Genomic DNA, 19,368 nt, shown 5'->3' on the forward strand with positions numbered 1-19,368 from the left:
GTCTGGGAATGACCCCTATTGCCTGTTCCAGAACTGTGACCAGAGACACGTTAACACTATGGATTTATGAATGGTTATAAATGGGGTGCTGTAGCTAGACAGTTACCAGCTCTTGTTTGAACTCGCTTACTAATCCTGTTTAATTTAACAGTACATACGTAGCCAAGTGATTGCACAGTGCAGCACGATATCCCTGGCAACATAGCAATGTATTATATTGGACGTTCCAGAAAAGCTCTGGCAGTTCACACTAAAGCAATTCAGGAGATTGCCATCTGGAGCCATCTGTACAGCCTTTTTGCCAGAAATACTGCCATTCCTTACTATAGAGTCAGCAGAAGCACACATGTGCCACCATCATTTCCAATAAATATGCCAGGATATGAGCTGGAGTGGCTGACAAATTGGGGAGTTTGCTCTCACTTTCTCATTCTGGCATGTCAGGGGTGGGCAGTAACCCCTGGCAGAAAGGCAGGATGCAACAGTTCCTTCATTCCCTGTGCCCGACTGCTGGGCATGACAGAGCCATCTGTCACAGCCATTAGCTTCATTCTCCCTTGTCTGTAAATAGGGATAATAGTATCGCCATTGCTTTGCCCTTGGTGGATGTTGTCTGGAGGCTTTCCTGGAAGACAAGCTAGCTAGCCACTCCATTGTGTCACATAATATGTTTTGAGTTGTGTCACAAGGACACTGTATGGAATAGCAAGGCCATTAGTGAATGGCTGTAGGAACTAACTGTGTGGAAAACAAAAACTTCATGGAACATATGCATGAAATACTTGCCTCTGTGAGCGCTGAAACTAGCGACACCTGCAGTCTTATGGTTACATGTCTCATGGTCAACTGACTTTGGTGCTGGAGCATTTTCTCAGCAAGGACAAATAAACAATCCCTCTTTTCTGTCTGTCAGCCTACTGTCATAAAATCTATAGGCATTTTACATCTTTGAGAATGTAACTCCACTGTCAGCATGGTTAACCAGAATTAAATAGGATTAACAGACAGGAAGACATAAGGAAAAACATCACATAAGAATTTTGAATAATAACAATTCCTCAGACATGTAACTAGAAAGATATACTTACTGCCATCATAATTCAGCGTTGCAAACTTGGCTTGTTTCTCTGCACAGCCAGCGCTGTTGCACACTCTCATTTGCAGTTCATACCAGGTTGCCTCCTGGAGGTCATACAGTATGTAGGACTTTGACAGAGATGTTCTCTGAGCAGTTGTCCAGACTGTTGTCCCGAATGGTCGGTACTCCAGGGTGAAAGAAGTTATGGGGCAGCCACCGTCATTCCAACCAATCAGGTTCAGCCTCACTCGTGTGGTGTTGATGCTAGCAAAGAGCTCTTGTTCCTTTGAAAACTGTGGCTCTGGTAGCGACAATATATTTCAAATGAAATGCTTAAGTATTACAGCTACAGGGCTCTCAAAAATATAATATTGAGAGAATAATTTCTGGGAAAGTCCTAACTTCATCTGAAACTCAGTATCTACATGTTCTACTCCTGTTTGCATAGATTGGCAAGAGTCAACATATAAATTGAGGTCAAAAACTTCTCATTAAATACCTCTGCTCACTGCATCACAGAAGAGGAAGGGAACTGGGAAGATTTGGGGAAATTACAGAGCTTTTCATTTGCAGAAAATGTGCATTTGAGGATATAAAAGTAAACACGTATTTTTAAAAATACCGATAAGTTGGCTTTGCACGTGTATTTGAAAATAATATACAGTTTTATTTTTGTGTTTATGATTTAAGATATTTCCATTCAGAAGAGTCATTTCTACTTACTGTTTTTTGATTTCAGAAAAAAAAATGTTCATTTCACCTGATATATAAATTAAAGTTCTTTGTCAGTTTTAAGTAAGAAAGGTAAACAGACAGCAAAATTGGCATCTCCGAATGAATATAATAACAGTAGGTAGACGAGACATGCCACTAAAAAATGTTATTTATTTAGAATTTATTTATTTAAAATCGTAAAGTGCATAGAAGTATTATTCTGCTAACTGCTTAGCAGAAAAAAAAATATTTTACTGTTGGACATTAGAATTAATGTAATGAAAATGATAATATTCTATTTTATTCTATACAGTAGAAGCACAAGGCTGGACTACTAGGTAAATAAATAATTGGTTGGATGGTCATAGCCAGGGGGTTGTTGTCAACAGCTCTACGTTCAGGTGGAGGCTGGTCACAAGTGTTGTCCCCCCAGGGGTTCATCATGGGACCAGTGCTCTTCAACATCTTTATCAACAACTTAGACAGTGGGATTGAGTGTACCCTCAACAAGTTTGCTGATGACACTAAGCTGAGTGATGCAGTAGATGCAATAGAAGGAAGAGATACTATTCAGAGGGACCTGGACAGGCTCAAAAAGTGGGCACTTGAGAATCTAATGAGGTTTAAACAAGGCCAAGTGCAAGGTGTTGCACCTCGGTCAAGGCAACCCCAAATGAATGGCTCTTGAAATACCAGCTTGGAGAAGAAACGAGACATTGGCTCAATTTACAACACATATAAATGCACCTCCCATCTTCCCTCAGACTTCCTTTGGACTAATAAAATCCTGAAGTAGAGGAAAAAATATTCCTATTGAAAATAGGAGTAGTTGGAATTGCTATGGCCTGTGATAAGAGAGATGCTGGCTTCCCAAATATCTAGCAATCCATTTTAGAACAGAATTATTTAGGATATAAGGAAAGAAGACCAGATAATACATAATTCAAGTTCTGCAGTGACAGCCTTTTCTATCAAAACATGGACACAATGGAAATGTTTCCAAAGCCAATATTTAAAAATGCAAACCTGTCATCTAATCAAACCAAGATCTATAACAGGAGGCAGTAGCTTTAGGTGAGCAAACAGGATGCAGATCAGCATACCTTTTCCAAGTGTTTTGGCCTCAATGATCTCACTGATGCGTCCTGGTCCCACTCCATTCTGTGCGGTTAAAGTAAACTTGTACCAAGTGCCACATTTCAGTGTTTCTAAACGGTAGGACCTCTCACTAGGGCTAATGGGAAAACTGCCCCACTGCTCACTGTTATCTTCTGAGTACTGCAAAATATAACCTACAGACAAAGCACAAATGGCAATGATAAGCCAGATGCCAATCACAAATTTCTCAGGAAATATGACAAGTCATTTTAAAGAGCTCATAAAACGATAAAACTCCTGTGCACAGGAAGACATACAGCTCCCCCTTGACTAAGAGACATCAAACAATATACATACTGCCTACTCTTACAATTACTTAAAAACAATTTTTAAGATAGCTTCAAAGGGAAAAGAAAAGGATAGACATTTTTAAATACCCTTCAATCAGCATCAAAGACCAGATGATGAACCTGGACCCTCAAAAACGAATGGTAGAAATGGAAGAAAGTGATTAAATCTGTGATCATACCACCACAAAGAGAAACTGAAATTTACTGAAAGCTTTTATCAGTACAATATTGCACATCAAATGATGACAGCAATACAGATCATTGGTTGTTTTTTGGGGGGGGTTGTGTATGTGTGTGTGTGTGTGTGTGTTGGGTTGGTTTGGTTTTTTTTTTGGTTTGTTTTTTTCTTCATAACTCTATACTTATCAACATCTGACAATTTAAGAAGAAGCTGCAATTAACCTGAATAATATTACCTCGGATAGAACTGCCACCGTTGTCTCCAGGTATCCAAGAAAGAGTGATAGAGGAAGATGTAGTTTTGGAAACAGTAAGTCTTGGCTGGTCTGGTGGAACTAGATGGGAAATATTCAAGAACAGAATACAGATTCAAGTTATTAGATATGATCTTAATCCCATCTAAGTAATTTATCAAATAACTGTTTTGAGCTGAAAAAAAAAAAGTACATGATTTCTGTCAAAATGTCTGTGTAAATGAGATCCTTGGTTAAGACAGAGCAGACAAGTTCTCATTTTTAGTATTTAAATTTCTACACAATTTTGTCTTTCAGTTCTTAACTCTTGATTTTCTCCTAATTTTGATTACCTGTCTTATCAAACCTCCTTTTAAGTGCCATAAGAGCTACCCAACAATTTTTTCCCCATTATTATTCATATCTGTTTTAGGGAGAAGCTGAATTCCAAATGCTAGGAAACAGGTGTTCACTCCCAAACGATGTCACATTTGTTATTGCCTTTGCAAGCAATTCTTTTTTTCAATTTTTTTTTTTTTTTTCAATTTTGCAAGGCAAAAGAAAAACATATGAAACAAGTTTTTGCAGGTGCAGCTGTGAAACTGAACATACCTGGAAACGTTTCAGTTCTGTTGCTCCTCATAAACATTATGATGGTGTGTAAAATAAGAACCTCGTGGTTCTCAGAACCAGATGCTGACAAGGCACAGCAATAAGACAGATCTTACCTTCTATCCTCCGAGTAGAACTCACTGTGAAAGAGCAGATAAAGAGCCATGCTGTATCCCAGCAAGGCATTCAATCTAGGGAGAAGCGAAATTGGGTGCTGGGACTAAGACTGGGTCAGGGACATTAGACAGTTTAGGCTTACCCTAAAAGACCTCTGATTGATTATCCATTGACTATCAAGATTAGTGGGTGGATGTCCGGAGCTCAACACTCCAGGGCAGAAAGCAGTGAAGTAGTCAGCTTTCTTTCCAGTCTTACAAAGCTATAACGAGTTGGTCATGTAAAAAGTGTTTACTGATGTCCTAGTTAAAACCTGGAAAGCTCACTCTTGTCTTCTGCCTGAATCATTTAGCTATTCCTGTACACTTGTACTAGGGAGGTAACCAGAACAACAGTGCAGAAACAATTAAGCAGTGGAAGATACTGTTCACTAAAGCAGGGACGTTTGACAGATGAAACTCCAAAGAGACAGTAAAATTTGTAGAATTGTGAATGATACATATTTACTAACAGTTTACACAACTGTTCTGCATTCACAGATTTAGATTCAGAAATTATAAGGGGGAGAAAAATAAGTTCCTGTTTCAAATTATTTGAGCCAATCTTACCATGCACAGCACCACTACATCTCTCTCACAGAATCACAGAACCACAAAATGGCTTAGGGTGGAAAGGACATTAAAGATCATGGAGCTCCAAACCCCTGCCATGAGAAGGGCTGCCCTCCACTCAGCTCAGGCTGCTCAGGGCCCCATGCAAACTGGCCTTGAATGCCTCCAGGGATGGGACATCTACAGCTTCTGCAGGCAGACTGTGCCAGTGCCTCACCACTCTGAACTTCTTCATTTCTTCCTGTCACTATCAGAATGTGTAAAAAGTTGGGACCCCCTCCTGATTATAAGCTTAGTACTGCTCTTCTTGCTGTGACCACCCAACCAACTATTTATCCACTGAATAGTCTGGCCTTCAAGTTCAGCCAGGCCAGTTTCCTGCTTCCTCTGTTTTATTTCTTATGCTGGGAGATGGAAAGCTCTTGTATTTTCAGAAAGATGTCCTTGAAGAGCTGCCAGCTCTGTTCCATTCCTGTGTCCCAAAGGACAGTTCACCAGAGGATTTAATGCAGCAATTCCTTAAACAGCAGGAAGTTTGCTCTCTCGAAGTTCAGGGTCCTGACTTCCACTCTTTGCCAGGCTTATATTCCTCACAATCGTGGACTCAATCAGGGCATTGTTACTACAGCCCAGACTGCCTCCAATCTCAACCTCTTTAATGATTTCCTCCACACTGGTGAGCACCAAGTCCAGTAACACCAGTAATCTCTGGTTCGTCTATTCAGTACTCAGACCAGAAAGTTATCCTCAAAAGACTCCAGGAGGCTCCTGGATTACTTTCAGCTCTCTGTGTTGTTTTCCCAGAAGATATTTGTGTGGTCGAAATCCCTTATCAGGATGAGTGTCTGCAAGCATGCGTCATCTTGCAGCTGAAGCAAGAAGGCCTTGTCAACAGGCTCTCTTTGATCAGGCAGCCTATAGACCCTGACTGCCAGATGTCCATTATGGGTCTGGTCCCTAATTCTAATCCACAAGCTCTTAACCTGGTCATGGTTTTTTCTCAGAGGGAGTTCTCTGCAATCTACTTCTCAACATAGAGGGCAACTCCCTTGCCACTTTTGCCTGCATATCCCTTCTAAAAAGCTTCTAGCCCTCAAATGAAGTACTCCACTTGTATGTTTTATTCCACCATGTTTTTTTGTGACGGCAATTAGGTCATAGTTTTCTAATTGCACCACAGCTTCCATCTCCTTCTGCTTTTTTTCCCATGCTGCCTGTATTGGTTTAGAGGCACTTCAGCTGGACTATCAGCCATGTTACCTTCCTGATGATCAGAGGGCTGGAGCACCTCCCCTACAAAGACAGGTTGAGAGAGTTGGGCTTGTTCAGCCTGGAGAAAAGAAGGCTGCAGTGTGACCTAATTGCAGCCTTTCAGTCCCTAAAGGGAGCCCATAAACAGGAGGGGAGTCAACTCTTTGAACAGGTAGATAACAGCAGGACAAGGGGAAAAGGTTTTAAGTTGAAGGAGGGAAGATTTAGGCTGGGTGTCAGGGGCAAGTTATTTACTATGAGAGTGGTGAGATGCTGGCACAGGCTGACCAGAGATGTTGTGGATGCTCCGTCCAGGTCCAAGCTCCAGGTGTCCAAGGCCAGGTTGGATGGGGCTCTGGGCAGCCTGGTCTAGTATTAAATGTGGAGGCTGGTGGCCCTGCCTGTGGTGGGGAGGGTTGGATATTCATCATCCTTGAGGTGCCTTCCAACCTGGGCGATTCTGTGATTCTGTGAGCCCTTCCAAATTCCTCTAGGACAAATCTGAGGTTTTCTTCTGCTGGTTCCTGAAGTGACAATGTTCCCTGGCAGTTATTTGTCACTCAGAAGTACATCTCTTTCTCTCATCAAATTCAGTTTAAAGCTCTGGTTATAAGCCCAGACATCTTGCCCTTCCTGATCAGCTGCATCTTATTCAATGTCAGCATGCCCAGTTTCTCAAAGTTGCACCCAAGATCATAGTACTCAAAACCCCAAGTGTGAAATCATTCTTGCAGCCACTCATTCAGCTGGTCTGGGGGTCTCTGTAACCAGAGATTCCCAGGCTTCTCAGAAATGTAGATAAAATTGATAGTTTCTACCTCAAGAGCAAGGGGCAATTTATGAACTCTGCCTATCACAGAAAGAGGATATGAGAAACAAGGTCAGAATTGAGATGGAAAGCACAGAAGAAGAGACAACAAAGGAGTTTACGATCACTGTCTCTGAAAGAGTGGGAAAGGGGTGCTGATGCTGGTGGTCATTTTTGGCAAGGAAGTTTCACTGCCACGGTTACTGCATGCCAACCCCTGTCCAATGAGTAAGGCAGACTGGATGTCACAAGTGTGTGATGGCTCCGTCATGTCTAGCAGTCTGCTGCCAGTGTCCACCAGTTCGTCTGCTGCCTTTACCTCTACCAGAAAAGTAGAACTTCAAGAAGCACTCCTCATTTCAGTGCATTCTCAAGTAATAAAACTGCAAAATAATAAGTGCTGACATCAAGTGGAGGCTGTTGGTTTACAGCTATTGCCTACCTTAAAAACAAGTTGCATTTTACTGACTTTACAGGCTTAAATAATGCTGAAGGAAACGAAAAAAGACACTTTATATTCTAAAGGAAAATTCCCTACATTAGATGGATTTGTTCCATTATTCTGACTGACTTGGCTTATTCCATGGAGAGGGATTGCACACATTACATTGTAAAAGATTTATTGTAAAAACTTTCATCATAGCTTCACTCCATCTATGAAAGATGGTGGTCTCACATATTAAATGCCATTCTGCTCTGCCCTTCTGGGAAGTAATATTGATTTGCTTTTAGTTACTGCAGTTCAATAAAAGCAAGGATATGCAATTGCAAAAATAGTTAGTGAAGTATAAATTTAAGTTTTCCATTTGATAGCATTTCTTTCCCTGTCATGTTTCAACCACTGCAGAAGAACATCTTCAGGCTCTCTTGGATTGTAGTTAAGTTAATATGTACTATGGCATTTGTTTCATGGCTTACTGGACATGTTAATGCAGACAGTTGCACTGCGGCTGAGAGAATCTCTCTCTTCCCATATATCTGTGCTAGAAGCTTAGACTAGAGCAACTAGCTGCAGTATAGCCAGCATGTCCGGCTCAGTGATTTGCATCCCTGTAGTATGACAATTTGAAGCCAACTAAAGCACACTAAGCATCCAAGCATTTGTTCAAATTTTGCTTTGGTGTAAGTGAGGAAGAAGATCTTTGGAGCAGCAAATTCTTGGTATGTGAATACACATGTTCTATTTGACATTACTGCCAAAGTGTACTCCTGTATGGTCATTACTTTTATACAGGCCAAGGAAAAAATTCTTCAGGAAATATTTCTGTACTGTGAGGGTGGTCAAACACTTGAATAGGCTTCCTAGAAAGAAGGCTGGTGGCTCAAGCCTGTCAGTGTTGAAGAGGCAACTGAATAATAACCTCATTAATATGCTTTAATTTTTGGTTATCCCTGAAGAGCTCAGGTAGTTGGACTACATGATCTCTGAATGTCCCTTCCAACCAAACTACATAATCTATTCTAATAGTGACACTATATATATTTCAACAGACATATAGAATAGTTGGCATTACACGCTAGCTGACCTTATACTGACATTTCATTTTAAATGATTCCTTATATTCTCCATCAATAAAATCCTGCTCAAGAGTAATGAAGTTTTTGACCAAGGTATCAGTACAGAGCAAATTTCTGTTGATAGCTTCTTAGAAGCTAAAGAAAAGGCATTCAGCTCCTTCTGAAATTTGCAATATTTAAATGAATACATGTACTTTTTATAGGAATAAAGTATAAGGCAATACCTTCTTGGTGAAAAATGAGAAAATGACTGAATGCAAACACTTGTCAATCTGATAGAAGCTTGCGGGCAGATTTAACTGCAAGTTGTGTTAATTGTTCCATTAAGAGCAAAACATGTACCATAGCAGAAAATGCTGATAGCTGAGTCAGAATGATCTGCAGAATACTATATAACATAATTCACAGTTATAGAATATGCATATAATATGTATAATTATTTACTTTGGAATAACTAAGTTTTTATTAATGCACGTTAATACTAATATCTTAGCATTACAAAACACGCATATCAATGCACTACCATCACATAACATTTAATAGCTGTGATAATAATTCTGACATAAATTCTTACCTTGTACCTGCAAATTCAAAATTATTTCATCAGATCCCCAGTTGTTACTGGCCACGCAGCTGTAGTATCCAGAATCTTCTGCTTTCACAGTACGAATGACAAAACTGCCATTACTAAAGATGCTTCTTCGCCCATCTATCATCACTAGACTGGGTGTCCCGTTACTACCTCACAGGAAACAAAGTGCATACATTAAAGAAGTTACAATCAAAGATACTCAGAATTGGATTATTATTATTTTTTTTTAAGAAGCTAGGAATGGAAAGAAAGAAAATGGGGTGTTGGGGTGAGGAAGTGGCACTCCTTATTAAACAGTAAAGAAATAATTTTTGCTGGGAAATGACTGCCAAGTAGAGAACACACATACCCTGGCCCAAGTTTGAGTGAAATTGAAGACTCACTCCTTAAGTATCAACTATTTCATAAAAGTGCAAGAATAAAAGTTCCTCCCTACAAAGTCTGTCTTTATTAAATAATAGTCATGTGTATCAATCAGTGGCCTCATAGCACTACATTATCACTGCTTACACAGTGCTTAGATGAAAATAATAGATGAAAATTAGTGTACATGTCTTTTTCCATATGTGACTCTATCAAACTGTGAAACTAAAGATCAAAACAGACCGAGGGGAAACAAGGTATATGCACAACATATGCTAACAGACTGCACTCCAAAAGATTATTTTAACGCATCAAACATTTTGCTTTTTAGTTCTGTGGCCCTGAACTTAAAACAGAAAGGTGTCCTCAATTTAACATTTTGGATATTTACTTTTATTCCCTTTAAATGCTTTCTAATTACCACAGGTAGTTAACTTTGGTTCATGGAATTTTTAAATTAAATTCTTCCTCTACTGTGACCTTGTCTGGACCTCACAAATGACCCTTCTCCTTCTTGATGCAATCATTTAAGATCACCATCTTCACCGTCATCTGGATTTTAAGAAAATGGGATTTACTTGATTTATACATTTAGTTGCTGGTTACCTTTCCTTCATCCATTTGACTGTTGGAGCTGGGTCTCCAACAGCTTTGCAAGGGAGGACAATATCCTTCATCCAGGGAGTTGTCACTGTGCCACTGAATGTCAAAATCCTGGCAGGAGCTGGGCATGAGAGAGTGAGAAAGACTGAAATGAGTTGTTCAATCATACAGCTTTTGAAGGGAAATAGATATCCAGAACTAAACGCTGAGAAACAAACCAATCTCTCTCAAAGCAAAGTTTTTTAGGAACCTAACTCCAGTTAACTCATAACATCAGCTACCTCAGAACAAGTAAAAAGACAAACAACTAGCAGAGAGATGAAGAGTGAAAGAGTTCTGGTGGACTGAAAAGAACAAAACCAGTTATGATCATCCTTATGTGTTTCATAGTTAGCGCTATGGATGAAGATTATGTGGAAGACATGCTTCCCACCAAACTTCCAGAAAAAGTGGCCACAACAGACAGATACCCTACAAAAGCTAAATAACTAATACATAACATTTGTTATAATAAGTCTTAGCATCACTTAAACGACTAGAAAACTAATACTTATACACTTGAGGAGAAAAATGCAGGTAGTCTCAGTTTTTCAGCCAGGTTTGGGTTATTGGGATTAGCCCTTAATTTCTAATCTGTGCTTTAATTGGCTCAGGAATTATCTTTGTTTTAACTTTCTTTAACTTCTTTTTCACCAAAACCTGATAATTTCTAAGGAGTTCTTCTCCACGTCTCAGTTATAGTCTTGCGATCACAGTTTTCGTGTTATCATTCCTGGTTTTTTTTTGTTTTTTTTTTGTGATTCTGGTTACCTACTATAAGCATACTTTTCTTAACTCTACATAAATCATGGAGTATTTAAGGCATTTCAGAAGTGCACTCTGCTGTTTCCAGGCCAAATTAATACTTACACATGAATATTAGGTATACCATCCCAGACGAGGTTATTTATGTGATCTTACAGTCTAGTACATATTATGTCTAGGCACAGGGTTGTGCTGGTAAACATCTGAGACTAAAGGTGCAGGTAACTTCACCTTCCAGCTATAAAATGGGAGAGCATGGCAATCACACTGTTCAGTGGGGTGGTATAAGTGTGATTCTACCAAAGGGATGCAGATTGCACTGGTGTTTTTTGCCTGGTCAGTTAAAGGTGAGATGGCTCATTGCCACCACTTTGATCAGGGAGTGGAGCCAGCAAGAAATGTTCAGCCTTTTTTGCAATGACAAATTGGAACCATTCTAGCATATAGGAATTACGAGAACTAAACGTGACTGATTATACAACAGCTTATAAATTGCTGCAAAATATTGGACTGAATGCACAGAGAAGCTTCAGGTGACTTTAAAACAATCATGCAAGTGTGTAGATACAGTTTCAGAACAATATCAACAGCCATATTCTCTGTTGTTGTTTTAAAAGCAAACAAACGAACAAACAAAAATTGGAGTACACTAAGTTCGTATTGGACTTCAAAAGACAACCCCAAGTTAACATTTCTGTCTATTATCTGTCAGGCTTTTCAGTAGAGGCTATGCTACGAAAGAACACTAACTTCAAATGCAGAAATAAGAGTAGCTTCTCCTAGGAAAATGTTCTGTAAAAGAATTCATGAAAAAATGTGGAGGTAACTGTGTATTTTTGGCTTAAGACCTCAAGACTGAAGGAGTTCAACACATGTCAATAGAAGGTTATCTCCTTCACTTTCTGAGAAAGCAGAAATTCTACCAAAGTGCCTGAAGTACTTCTGCTTTTCTATTAATTGTGAAAGCTCAATTTCTTTTTAAATACTAAATCTAGTGAGAAAATTCTATTTTAATATAATTGCCTTGGGCTAGAGAATTCAAAGCTATTTTTTTTTTAAGGATGAAATCTTCTCATGAACTTTAAGAGGGGTAGGCTTGTTATACAAGAGCTAAGAAATCAAGCAAAATAAACCTTACTGTAGTAACATATTAGCACACTGAAATGAATCTATCTGAAGTCCATAAACATGAACAGACTCTTAAGCTAGTTCTATTTGTGCTATATTTAGCTAAATATATAATCAATACTACTCCTGTATAATATACAGAAATGCTAGAGTTGTGTTAGTTTCAGTGTGCTTTATTACTCTAGAATGACTCTTGATAGAAATAAATTGCTTTTTGGTCTTTAAATATACATTTAAAGACATATGCTGAATATGGATACATGAAATACTGTATTTTTAATCCTGATCTACTTCAATCATGCACATTGATCAGAAATTGCATTTAATAATCCATTTTGTACCAATTAGAAAAACATGAAAATGAGAGCCATGATCAAATAAAATTGGGATGTTTCATCTCAATGGATTGTTATCCTCTACTAATAATATATACATATATATGTATAAAAATTATGCATAAAAGAACAGGCCTTGAAGAGTGAAGGGAAATTACTTCAGTGGGATGCAGTGGGATTTAAGACACTCATAAAATGAAATGATTTCATAGATTATATGACCAATTTGGATGATTTTGCCTATGTTCTCTTCAACTTTCCATGATATTCTTCTCTGGTCACAATTTTAACTGAAACAGTAAGAAGCAGCTGTTTTATAGATTTAAGATAATGAAGTCCTGGATAGGTAGTGGCACAAAACCACTTTCCCAATAGCCAAATACTAACATGCTCACTCCTAGCAAACAGCTGAACAGCCCTAGCTCCCTCCTGGCAGCCTGCATGGTTGACCTCTGCAGGAAGGAGCTGTTGTCATGAGGTGGAAGTGCATGTCATTAAGTCTGACAGTACAGACATGTTTTCCACTGTGGCTCTCCTTAGGCTGTATCTTTTAGAAAAGATTTCAAAAGGCCTATACTGCCACAAGCCATGGGCTAATTAACTAGTTGTTATTGAAACTAAAAAATGCTCAGTCCATCTGGAGACTGCAGACATCGTAAGAAACACTGAAATTAATGTTAGAACACTTGTTTGTCTTCGGTGATCAAGGTCTGTATTGCAAAGCAGCAGAAGATGTTGTCAGCCATCACTGTCTACAAAATACATCTATAAACATCTGGACTGCTCCTAGCAGCTGCAGTGCTTTCAGACAAATGGTGGTCAGAAACTCAAATTTCTGTTCCATGCAGACATTCTCTCTGCATCGTGAAATTTGAACTCTCATTTAAAATGAATAATTAATCCTTTTCTCCCTATCTTCCCCACCTCTACAGTGTTTCTTAAAATATACAGTTATTTCCAGCTGCTGCCAGTTACTTTAGGACAAAGCATTTATACCACAGATACCATGTGGAAGACTTCAGCATGGTTTGGAACCATTGTTACCAAACTACTCGTGATATTCATTTATTTTTAATAGTTACCTTAACAGTGAATACTTGGTAAAGTCATAGGTTTTGCATCAGATCTCCCAAGCACATTTATATTGTAGTTCCTACTTATCTGTATCTTTTGTGTTTCATTGCATTGTGAGGTGAGCAAGCAACACAAACTTCACAGCATAACTCGGCAGTAGGTTCACAGACCATAACATAAAAGCGCACATTACAAAAGCACATATGACTATTTTTGTGAAAGTATAAGCAGCTTCTTATGTACTATCCATTGTGAGGTGGCAAAACAGCACGAAAATTCTTAACTCCAATTTTCTTTATAGCTTAACTCCTAGTAATGTTCTGAGACTGATAACTGGTTCACAAAAAACAGAGAACTAGAAACAAAATAAATATCTAGTAAAGTTCATCTGCCAACAGTAGGTTAGAAATGCTAAGAAGCATTCATGATGTTAATACATTGACTCTCACAGACTTGTCTGTTTTGAGCTAAGAGAACTTTACACAGCATGCAAGCAATTCAGCTGCAGGGCTTGTCTCATTTTTAACGAAGAAACTTGAATGCCTACCAACTACCTACCAGCATCAGAGTAGATGGCATGGCACTGGATTAGGACCATATCTGTTCCTATTTATTGCAAATTAGCCAGTCATTAATTGAAGATAAATAAGTACCTTCACTGAACACTGCACTCTTTCATGCTAATAAGGTTTTCTCTGTGTTTATTTGTTTAAATTATGAATCCAATTAACCATATTTATTGTCATGGAAAAAGAAACAGCCAGGATTTTTTTCAGTGTTCTTAATTTTAGCATATTTTATTTTTTCTCTGGAGAACAAAACACAATTTTAAAGGTAAACTGCATGGGGAAACGAGTTATGTAAGGTCACTGCAGCTCAGCTTCATCCAAATAAAAGAGCAGTCAGTTAATACCATGGATCAGGAGTTTCTTTTACTTACTTTCTCACAGAAGAATACACTGTTTGCTCCAGTATGCTCAATCTATAAAGAAACAGACTGATAATGTGTATGTAGTATCATTTCTGGTTGTATATTTGAAAAAATTCTCCCTGGAAAGAGCAGTGAGACAGTGGCACAGGCTGCCCAGGGAGATGGTGGAGTCACCATCCCTGGAGGTGTTCAAGATAAGGCACTGAGGAACGTGGGCAGTTGGCACAGTGGGGTTGGTTGGGGTTGGACTGGATGACCACAGAGGTCTTTTCCAACCTTAATCATTCTATGGCTCTAGGACGTGGTTACTGGGCACTGAAGTGATTATGTGATTCAGTGATTCTGTGTTGATGGTTGGACTAGATAAGCTTAGTTGCCGTTTCCAACCTTAATGATTCTGTGGTTCTGTGATTCTATGTCAGTCCCAGACGTACTTTAAAAATACTGAATACAGAATGCAACACAGACTAGGAGATAAACCTGCTCAATGCTAATACTCAGCCTACAAGAACAGGGGAAATTCAACACTGAAGTCAGAGTTCTCCCCAAATGGTCAGATTGCCATAGGTCTGGTTCTTTTATCGTCATGTTGCTGGCAAACACCATTCTCCATCAGCCATGTCAGTAAACAAGAGGAACAAGGCACATGAAAGGTTTTCTTTCTTACAGATACATTTAACAGACTAAAAGTGCAACTATCAAGTCAGGAAGGAAGAATAATTTGGAGGGACGTGGTCTGCTTACATGGAGACTGAACTTTCATCTCTGGGGTTACTTTTCATTTGTTGGGGTTGGTTGTGCTTACTTTTGTCAGTTAATTACAGAGAATAAAAACCTGTACTGAGGTATGTAGACATAAAAGGAAGAAACGTTGACATGAATTAAACTTTTGCTAAATTGGACTAGCCATTTCACATCAATCCCCTAACAAGACTTTCTCATTGTTCTCAGAGGGGCTCTTAAGGGGGGTTACAACTAAGCTGATGTAAGTCAGTTTCAAGTAAACACTCATGAGCTGCCATAATGGTATAATTACTTGGAAAGTTAATGTGAAATAAGTTAGGAAAAAAAACAAAGCAAATAACTTCACAGTAATGACCTGTCAGATGTTCATACTGTATAGCAACCCTCTGCACTCCTTTTAGCAAAATCTGGCTATAACTGCGTAATTATGGTAGGTGCATGCAGATCAGTTTGTAGTGCACCTATTTTTGGCAAACTAAGAACTGTCACATGCTACAGTTCCTCATAACCAGATCAGCTCATCGTGGTACCTACAAAGCCTGTGCTGCTTTGCATTTACTTTGTCTGAATGCCTCCTCCTCTTAAAAGAGAATAGAAATCAAAACAGAAATCAATAGAAATCAAAATACAAAACTTGCAGTGCATTACATGTAGGGTTCCTTGCAAAGTCCCAGGTTTGTCTATGTCCCTATTATATTAATATTGCATGGTATTATTCGTTACTCAGATTTGCTATAATTCAAGTTTTAATATTTCACTTTTTGTTGACTTTATTCAGCATTACACATTCATTACCCCCTAGAAGCAGAAGGCCTCAAAGGAAGAGAATGTTGAAGCCTTTGCCCCAGTTCTCTGAGGTGTTCTTCCAATGTTATGTTCCTCCACATCTTAAGATTTCAGCTCTGGTCTCACAAGTGTTCAATATGCTGTACGCAATTGCGTTACAAGGAAAACCTTCAGATATTTTCAGATCTTCTAGACTTTTCACACCCTTCAGCCATGCATCAGGTCCCTTAACACTGCTTCACTTCTTTTCAGAAAAGATTTTCTGACAGAAGATACAAAAACTGCTGGATGACAAAAGAAGCAGGAAGTAAAAGTGACTTTGCAGCTGACAAAAATAACCTGCCAACAACAGCCTAGGGAGCAAACATTTTCCTGTTTGTTCCAAATCATACCTGTTTACCTTGATAGACATTCCCCACATTACCACTGATTGATCTTCCATTGTTTTCTACAATAGAAAACCTGTAACTACTACAGTTGAGAAATGTTGAAAAATGTCCATCCAATATAATAAAAACTCTGGCCTAGAGAACTGGCAAAGAGGGCATGTGAGTTCCCATCACAAATCTGAGAAACTCTGCTTGTGACCTGTGTGTACTCAATACTATTTCATGTGTTAAATTAGTACCTTCTAACCACTATTACTGGTATTCACGACAATAGTTCTGATAATTATTTGCCATCATCAAATTGCTTAACTACCACTTGCGTGGGTAGAATCAGCAATTTTTCCTCTGGTGATAGTACATCCTTTTCCAGGCAGAAACTACTTTCGTGCTGGTGGCATTTGCTTGAAGTTCTGTTATGTAGGTAGATATCTTCATAAAGAACCATACATCTTATCCTACATTATTACATCATTAGCCATATGACTGAAGCATTAGCAGTCTTGCAAAACTAAAATTGATACATCTAATTTGAAGAGCTACAGATCTGTGTACTACACTGTTGATACTGGTAGATACTGTCAAATTGCCTGTTTGAAAGGAAAAAATAAATAGAAGACCAGTCTGAAGATCCCAGGTGGAGACTGACTACTGACTGGACTCTTCTCACCTTGTTATGTAAAACTTTAGGTTTCTATTTCTATGCTAAGGTGCTTGCGTGTTGCATGCATCATGCCTCACAGTACAGGTAAGGCAGAATACATGGGCCTAAGTAATATCTTTTTTTAGAACAACTAATACAGCTGGAAAAAAATATGCAATAATTGAGGCACATTATCCCCTCTTTGAATCTGAAATAGAAGCAGCAAACTTCAAAGCTAATGCAAGTTGAGAACAATTGCTCAGAGTTTAGGTATGTTAATCAGAACACTTGATATAGAAGATAGTATCTGTGGAGTACACAAGAGATATTAGTAAGGAGAAGGATTATAAAGACATTCTGAAGTGGAGAGGAAACTTTACAAGCTCTCTGTACTCAACAAAAGTAGAAAAGAGTTGCTCCAAAAAGCAATTTATTTCCTTCTAAGGTAGGTGGGATGAATTACTCCCTAGAGGAGCACATCATTCTTCCTCTCTGCTGACTACAGCAAAACCTTGAGTAATTATCTGAGAGTTGTCACCTAACTTTTGGAGAAAACTTTAGTTAGTCCTCACAAATCCCACTCTTCGTAAGCAAAGAGACATAAAGAAGCCATGAGCCAATTATAGCGGTAATTAGCATTGGAAAATTCTGGATTGCTTTAAAAAGCACTGTCATCATACCTTTTGCTAGTGGCTCCACAGTGATTATCTCGCTGCTGTTGCCTCTTCCTGCAGCAGTCACTGCTACCACCCAGACGCTGTACTGGCGATTCCGACTCAGGTTGGGGATTCTGTAGGAAAATGAGTCGGGAGAGGCTTCAAACTCGCTGATTACCTGTGATAAAAGAGATAAATGTTTCCAAACTAAAATAAACAATATTTGGTGAAATTCTTCTCAGCTGAGTGCTACAAAGCCTGTTACTTCATGGTAATTGTAATGACTATCAATTGCTTGAAGCAGATGGCAGATGGCAATAAACAACAAAGACATAAGAAGTCACTGCAATCAATTTTTATTCAGAGAATTTGGGCCTATATTGCATTTTGAAATTATTGTTACTTAGGTTAGGATTTTTATGTATCTATTTATTTATACAGGGCTGGATAAGCAATTTAAGTGAATAAATGTACTGTACCATTAATAGTTCTGACAAACCAGTTCTGTTTTAGACAAAGCTTTCCCAACAGAGAATTCCATCCTGTGTCTGTTGTGAAATATGGAATTTATTATCTCACTGATCACATACAATCTTTGTGCTGGTACTCCTTATTTGTGGGTGTGGTAGGATATTCCTTTAGTAGTGGAGTGAATCAAGAAATAATCTGTAATGGACTGTTCAAACTTAGTTTTATCACAAAATAACTTTCATTCACAGATTCGCAGCAGAACATCATTTAGCTACTTTAGTACAAGTACTGGAGGAAGTGCCAGTTCAGTCTATTCTACAATGACACCAAAGTGCCTCGGCCATGTGCCATGGTAAAGTTGACCAGCAATTATTGTTCTGCAGTTCTGATTCTTGGGAGATGTTCTACAGTGTGCCTGAAGTGATCTGTGCAAAGCAAGGTGCAGAAGGCTATACAGATTTCTTGATGGGACATAGAGTTTGTGCACCTCAGCCTATGATCCACAAGAAGCTCTACTCCTTTGGTAGAAGAGAAAGGTAACTTCATCCACCCTGAGCAGCATTGCAATATTCACTGTAGCCATTTTTATTTCTGACACGTGTTTTGTGATTCTTGTTTATGAAAACAGAGGGGTTACTAGACATCAGAAGATTAAGTAAAAAAAGATTTACTTTCCTATGCCATACTAAACATGGTAATAACTATACAATACCAGGCTAAAAATAAGTAGAATGTTAATGACAAGGAAAAGAAACTTTCACTATTAATCTGCATTATTATATTATATATTATATATTAAAAAGCATGCATTGATGTAATCTAAACTTGATTTGGAGTGACAGAAGGTGTGCACAGAATGTCTTTGATATACAAATATCTGATAGTGGTAAGGGCTAATTTCAGCTGATTAGCATTTCAAAAGGTAGTTTGACCTGAAAGCACTGGAATACATAGTCCTTCAAAGTGAATTCTAAAGAAATAAAGTATTTTTCTGAGGTATTGTTCAACACCTCTCCACTGTGAAATGACAACCAGTTTCAGCTAATGAAGGGGTCACCATGCTCTTGAGCTGGCATCTCCTTAGGCCAGGGGAGGGTGGAATTCATCTGATTTCCTTTTGAAATCTTTCCTGATTTATGCCAGCCTAAATCTTCACTCCCTTCAGAGACCACGCAAAAGAACATGCACTTCTAAGTCAGGGTTTTTCTATCTTATTTGGGACACATACATTGCAGTGGGATGAATCATGACCCAAACACACCTATTTTTCCCCATCAACTCC

At 38.6% G+C, this 19,368-nt stretch overlaps 1 protein-coding gene across 5 annotated transcripts in view; it reads right to left on the reverse strand.

Annotated features, from left to right (window-relative positions):
* Positions 1–19,368, reverse strand: part of DSCAM (DS cell adhesion molecule) — a 427,035-nt gene that overhangs the window by 41,810 nt on the left and 365,857 nt on the right. For 4 of the 5 annotated variants that reach the window (XM_015882861.3, XM_085548372.1, XM_085548380.1 and 1 more), the window contains 6 exons: positions 17,640–17,793; positions 10,132–10,249; positions 9,145–9,308; positions 3,657–3,755; positions 2,896–3,084; positions 1,089–1,379 (listed from right to left, as the gene is read on the reverse strand). In XM_015882861.3, the coding sequence (XP_015738347.2) occupies positions 1,089–1,379; positions 2,896–3,084; positions 3,657–3,755; positions 9,145–9,308; positions 10,132–10,249; positions 17,640–17,793 (1,015 nt within the window). Of the gene's footprint in view, positions 1–1,088; positions 1,380–2,895; positions 3,085–3,656; positions 3,756–9,144; positions 9,313–10,131; positions 10,250–17,639; positions 17,794–19,368 lie in introns of those variants that run through there. The other variant, XM_085548376.1, reaches the window with a different exon arrangement.

Source organism: Coturnix japonica, chromosome 1, assembly GCF_054131305.1.
Source record: "Coturnix japonica strain WE chromosome 1, WE-NBRP24, whole genome shotgun sequence".
NCBI classification, from domain to species: Eukaryota; Metazoa; Chordata; class Aves; order Galliformes; family Phasianidae; genus Coturnix; species Coturnix japonica.